This window comes from Azolla caroliniana, unplaced genomic scaffold (genome assembly GCF_043228905.1).
Source record: "Azolla caroliniana isolate FFs.n. ecotype wild unplaced genomic scaffold, voAzoCaro1.0.p SCAF_3, whole genome shotgun sequence".
NCBI lineage: Eukaryota > Viridiplantae > Streptophyta > Polypodiopsida > Salviniales > Salviniaceae > Azolla > Azolla caroliniana.
This window is the reverse complement of record NW_028230438.1, coordinates 20,108,079-20,114,919: the sequence shown is the minus strand read 5'-3', so window position 1 is coordinate 20,114,919 and position 6,841 is coordinate 20,108,079. Positions and strand designations below refer to the sequence as shown.

Genomic DNA, 6,841 nt, shown 5'->3' with positions numbered 1-6,841 from the left:
TATTGAATCACGATAATGTGTGAGAGGAGTTGTACATCGTAGACTCATCATGCCGAAACTCAAGGATATCCCCCCCCCCCCCCCCCCAATGTCATTTGTTATCTTAATCTGTCTAACCATTTGTAGAAGGGTATGTATTGTAAAATTTTGCACTACCTTGCTCTACATACTTTCCTTGTTTTGTTGTAGGTGCATGTGTATGATTGTCATAGCCCAATCTTATTTAATATGTTGTTTTATCATTCCTACAACATCAACCGTCAAATGAATAACGTGTGCTCAAAAAAGCAATGGAAAAGTAATATGTTCAAGTACTCATTTTATTCCATTTTTTGAAATGTCCGAAGAGCATAGATAAGAAATAACATGCATAGATTGATATTGGAATATCTCTATTGCTTATAACTTTGTTTAGTAATCCACTATCATAAACATTACCAAACAATAAATAAGTGTAGATAGAAATATACCCATCCCAATCATGTGCAATTGTTTGTATAGGCCTTTCAATGAGTGAGAAACCTAAATGCAATAATGTAAATACTCATATTACATGCAATAAAATGGAATGATTGTAGAATGTGTCATCAAGTGAATTTATGTGAATAGGTGTAATAGTTTCAACAACTTCTGAAATAAGATGTACATTTGGAAATGATTACCACTGGTGAAATTTCCTTACATCTAAATGTACATCCTTTTTAAAAAAGCTAATTGATTGCATCATAGAATGTCATAATTTCAAACTAAAACTTGATTATAAGCTTTTTCAAGTCTTTAAATCAAAGTTGCATCTCATATGTTTGCTAGTTTGTTAGTGGTTGGTTTACAATTAAGCATAATCAAAGTCCTTTTATGCGTGAATTATATTTCTAATGTTGTTTAACCCACATGGCATCCCCAAATATTAGCACAATATTAATTATGATTATAACTAACCTATTTCAATCAATTTAAACCAAAGAAAACAAATCAAACTAGCCACTATAGTCTCCCTTGTGTAATTAGGCAACACACAAGCTTCATACAATACATAACATGCTTTTTCTTCATGCAATGTCCACCACTTTTCAATATTCAATATCCATGATACCACCATGAGACATGGTTCTGTTAAGGAATATTAACTTAGAAGAGAGGTAGGGAAACAATTCTCATTAGAATACTAAAGAGGACTTGTTTTCGTGATCTAAAAGTATGTTATAGATGACGAAATTTCTACATTTTATACATGGTTATGAGAAAACACAAGAGATTTCGTAAGCATGGGCTACCTTCATGGGCACTTTCAATAGATGATTAATTTTCACATCTCAATGTCTCCTAAGCTTGTAAATATTACAATTTAAGAAACACTTCGAGCTTCCTTGACTGAAATCAAATGTTGCAAATTGTGCTTAGTACATACATGGAACTAATAAAGAAAAAGAAAAAAAGGAGGCCAAGACTTTGAAGAGATTGTAGGCTACTAAGCAATATGCTTGAAGCGACTAATATTCGAACCACAACAAGGAAAACCAATAATTTAGGTATTGAAGCAGCCTTTCTAAATTTCAACATTTGGAAATGTACAATTGCAGCTTGACTGCGCTTTTCACGGACTCAAAGTTTGTAGACATGTGAATGAATAAGAATGGTCCAAACGAAATACATTACCAGTATGGGAGATACTGAGTAGTACCACTATATATCACATTTGGAAGGTTCAGTGCTCTCTCATTTTCTATCAGCTTAAAACATTACCGACTGAATTGGTTTCAAATATTTGGTTAGACATAGTTCATACTTTGAAGGGACAACGGGATGGTATAGTTGGAGACTTTGATGTTAAAATTGCTCAACGACATGAGTTTATCATTGTCTGGACAACTACTCCATTCCTGTCATCCAATTATGGTACTCCTTATTGGCATTTTCAGCCTCCGGAATGGTTGTTTCCCTTGCCGATCACATAGAGTTTAAAATCTTGTAAAAATGTTTACACTAATGACAAGATATATTCTTTTTTTAAAAATAAATAAATAAGAATGGTCCAAACAATGTTTCACGATATCGAGGATAGACTAACTAATGCCAAATAAGTATGCCAGACTCTTGTATGCTATGTATGCATGTATGTGTGTGTGTAATGTATGTATGTATGTATGTATGTATGTATGTATGTATGTACGTATGTATGTATGTATATGTATGTATATGTATGTGTGTATGTAATGTATGTATGTATACATAATGATATGTATATGTATATGTATATGTGTAATGTATGTATGTATGCACATGTACATGTATGTGGACATTGGGTCTAAGTTTGGGGTAAGCTCATAAATGGAGAGGAAATGGATGGTGGGGTTTATATCTGTAAATTCGTGAAATGTGGAGCCCTCTTCAATGCATCCCTCCACTGTACTATACAGAGATAATCATTCATTCACTCAATTCATCATTCTGTCATTCTTGCTGATGGTGATCACAAAACCCTAACTCTGCAGATCACCCCCTCCTCCCCTACCCCTCGTTCTTCGGCTTCTGTCGGAGGGTCACGAAATCCCTGATCAGGTTCTTGAATTTTATTTATTTTTGTTTCCATTTTTTAATCCCCGGGTGTGCGTGTATGTATCGTGCTCCATCCTTCTACATGTTACCACAGATCATGCTCTTTAGTCCCTTTTTCCTAGGAAAATATTGGACATTTTCTGAGCTTCTTCTTATAAAAATTGCATCGCATTTGGTTCCATGAATATGTATTAATATATCTTCATTTGGATGTACATCTCTGTTGCCCAGGTGGAGGTATTTTACTGGAAAAAATTAGGGTTTATTACTTACAAGGAGGTGTATCCCCCTTTTAAAACGATTAGGGTTTGTTGATCAAAGGGAGTAGGAGTTTTCCCTTTTAAAAAGATTAGGTATTCAGAGCATCAAATACAGTAAATCATGATGATGACGGAGTTTGATGATGCCAAAAATATTATTAGAGTTTCAGAGTATAAGAGACTAGTGAATCATGATGAGGAAGGGGATAATGATGATAATAAGGCAACGAATTACAATAGTAACAACAGCAATGATGATGCTGATGATGATAAGACGAAGAATATGGAGGTATATCTGAACAGGGACATTCTCTATGAAGTACTCAGTAGAGTTGATGGGGTAACCCTCAGTGTGGCGGCCTGTGTTGCTCCTGTATTCGATTCCGTCTCATGCAATGAAACTATATGGGAAAACATATGTATAAATCAATGGCCATCCACCAAGAATCCTGAGATCAATTCACTTATTGGTTGTTCTCTTGGAGGTTTCCGGAACTTTTATACCCAATGTTTCCCACTTATCATCATCAACAACAACAAACAACTATCTTTATCCAATGGGTATAGCTCTACCTTCAAAGATGCTGAAGAAGATTGGTTAGATGATGATGAAGAGGATGTGCTCGAAGAGCTTTCAGGCACATCCCCTAATGACTTTATATCGATAGTTGATGTGGTTTTTAGAGGAAAATCGGTTGGATCAAAGATTTTGTATGGTATTCCAGGGTCCGGAGATTACTATGGATGGTTCTCAAATTGCCCTTTTAGGATTGATTTGCTTGGTTTCGATGGTGAAGAAGATGATGGTGGTGATATGTTGATCAAAGAGGGTTTGCCTGTTGTGAAATCAATCGAGAAGGAAAGGAAAGATGGCCGGTTTTGGAAGGCCATTTGGGATGAGATTAGAGTCAGTTGGATTCTCATTAACAAGAAAACTAGCCAGATGGCGAATCTTGCCAGCTGGCGTCCTGTGAGTGGCCAGCGACATTGGCCTAGTGATAAGCATTTTCTTGTACAGTTTGGCTCAATCCTGCCAGCCCATCAACTGGTAACAAGAAGAGTTGTTCGATGTAATGTGGTTATGAAATGTAAGCTTGTATCGAATTCCGATGGAGAGAGTGATTCTCTTTCAATTACTGAGATGAGTTTACAATTGGAAGATTTGGAAGGGGCTCATCTCAATGGACGCCATAGCCTTTTAGTATTGAAGGAAGCATTGAGTTGCCAGAAAAGTGTGAATCATGAAGAAGTATTGAATTCATATACCGAATATATCAGAGCACAATCGGAGTTCAAGGAAGAAAAGCTCCGGAATGAAGGAAGGGTGGACACCATCTTTATCGTATGTGGGATCATATCCTTTGTATCAGTTTGTTACTTTTTTTTCTGAGGGATGGCTTCAACGAGGCTAATGTGTACATAGTCACAAGAGAATACGAAAGATTTTACTACTAACTCTTTATGAATATTTCTTCAATAACTGGTGGTTGTTTTATCAAACCCCATCATTTGAATCCATGTCTCAACCAACTATAATGTTAATACTGGCAATTTTTGTTTGTGGTGTATATACATGTGGTTTATATGTTTATCAATTACTTAATCCTGCTCAATAGTAAATACATACAATATGTTTTCTCATAGAAGTACTCAAAGCAAATAAATCAGAGAATCAGAACTTGTGAAATGATCTTGGTTTGGCAAATGTCACAAATACATTTGAAAACGAACAATGCTCTTCAAATTGAACCTTTTAGCTTGTGCAAACAAATTAACATTCAAATGAGATGGCAAGGATCCATGTATAGATTCACAATCAAACAAGTGGTAATCTTCACTTGGCTCAAATCAGCTATGGTCTTTTCTTAGTTAGGCACAGTTGCACAATTACGTTTGTAAAACATTGTGACTCCTTAAAGTGAGCATTACAGTTTGTGCAAACAAGTTAACATTCAATTGAGTTGGCTTGGTTCCATGTATAGATTCACAATCTAACAAGTGGTAGTCTTCACTTGGCTCAAGTCAGCTATGTTCTTTTCTTAGTTAGGCACAACTGCACAATTACGTTTGTAAGACAATGTGTCTCCTTAAAGTGAGTGTTACAGTTTGTTCAAACAAGTTAACATTCAGATGAGGTGGCTTCGTTCCATCTATAGATTCACAAGCAAATGAATGGTAGTTTTCAATTTGCTCTTATGCTATGTTTTTACTTTGAAGTCTTGCTAGAAGTAAGAAACCCCCCAAACCTTGTTGTTGTTATTTGGAAATTAACCTTTCTTCATTCACAAATACCCATTTTTTCTTAACACACTTCAGCCTCAACTCGCTCGTTGCACCTTACGAAGTCAAGAGCTACATCCAACTTATAGGAACCATAGACCAAGATAACATAATAGAGAGTGATCTTTTTCTTATAGATCGTTATTATTCGTCTTGATTTCTTTGGTACTTGAATGTTAATACTAAATGTTTCTCTATCATAGAGCATTAAAAACTTTCCGATATATATGAGAAGAATCTTTAATGAAGGTTTATATCAAATTAGAATAATATAAAGAAGAATCCTAAATAAAGTTGCAAGTCTCTTTTCTTTTTAACTTCCTAGGATAGTTATATTTGTAGTTTATTTCATGTTATATTAAATGTATGATTTGCGACTAGCTTGTCATGTTTTCTTATAGTTTGTGACACATTTGAGCAATTCCAAAATTGTCAACCTTCATGACCCCACGCGAAATGATAATGAATGAGAAAATAGTGATGAAGAAACAAATTTGAAATAAAGCAAGCCAAGAATGGAGGAAATTTGCAATATCCTTGCTATTCAAAGGTTATTGCATATGCCACGTTATAGAAATTAGGGATGAAGCATATGAATAGTGTTTTTTGCCTTCTTGAAAATTAACTTTATTCAAACTCTCCTCTCAATTGTTGGCCCCTTGAGGAAGTTAATATATCATCTTCATGTCATCATCATCCATCTCAAAATTATTTTTGTTAAAACTATTTAAAATTTTGTATCTATATCTTTCTTCTCTCTCTCTCTCTCTTCTTGGAGAGAGATGGAACAATGAGAGAGAGACAATTGAAGTGGTTGTGAGAGAGATGAATATTTTTTGTCCAAATGGATGTAGCTCAGTTGGTAAGGTTGCCCAATGGAGACCAGGTGGGCATGGGTTCAACCCCTACATTCCATAATGGCATCTAGTGGCATATATATAGTGTCTCTAATAGAGAGGTGAGAGAATTTTAGGTTTTCAACCCAAGATATAGTGCTAGGGTAAGCTAATTGGGTTTCCTTTGAGAGACAGAAAGAAAGTTATATGGTCGAGTTAACTATTCGAAGACTATGAGGTGGTCTGCTCTAAGAGTTGGAAATGGCGCAGCTCAAGCCTAAATCGAGCCATTAAACCGGTTTCACGATTTGTTGGCTCGGCTCGGCTCGGTTCAAGCTTGAGCCTCCATAAGCAGTTTGACTTTGGTTTTATTTGGCTTGAGCCCTACCAAATTGGCTCAAACTTATTAAGCCAGTTCAGTCATTTTAATTTTTTAATAGAAGTGTAAGTTGGATAGAAGTTAGAAGTTAGAGACTCCACATAGACATCATAGACTCAACACATACATCAGATAGATAGATAGATTTTATTATCGACTTTGGGGGTCAAATATGACCTATGAGACCTAAAATATTACATTTCATGTAATACATGTGAAAGCGAGTAGTCACTCTCCATGTTCAATAACTTTACCAATGAATGTTGCAATTGAGAGGCACATTGTGATTGTGAGAAAAATTCATGTGAGGATTGGGTTTGGTCGAAGATGTGTGGAAAGCATAATCGAATATGATCAATTGTATCAAAGTGTGATGTTGAGACTCCCGAACTTGTTTCAAGCCAGGTGTGCATAGACAACCATTCTCATCACTTGTGCCCCAACACCCTATCTCACATCGCAATGCATGGGAACTAAGTCACATAGAAGCAATGGTTCGAATGACAATCAATGGGATGGGCTCTAACATG

The 6,841-nt window shown here is 35.7% G+C and overlaps 1 protein-coding gene across 1 annotated transcript; it reads left to right on the top strand.

Moving 5' to 3' along the window:
• Nucleotides 1–2,452: 2,452 nt before the first annotated feature.
• LOC147866442 (F-box protein At2g27310-like) lies at nucleotides 2,453–4,330 on the top strand. The gene is made up of 2 exons (XM_087316884.1): nucleotides 2,453–2,559; nucleotides 2,788–4,330. The coding sequence occupies exon 2, from the start codon at nucleotides 2,938–2,940 to the stop codon at nucleotides 4,204–4,206; it is 1,269 nt and encodes a 422-aa protein (XP_087173010.1). The 5' UTR covers nucleotides 2,453–2,559; nucleotides 2,788–2,937; the 3' UTR covers nucleotides 4,207–4,330.
• Nucleotides 4,331–6,841: the final 2,511 nt, after the last annotated feature.

Excerpts from the sequence above, each read along its gene's own strand:
- LOC147866442 (XM_087316884.1), top strand. The coding sequence starts at position 2,938 with ATGATGATGACGGAGTTTGATGATGCCAAAAATATTATTAGAGTTTCA.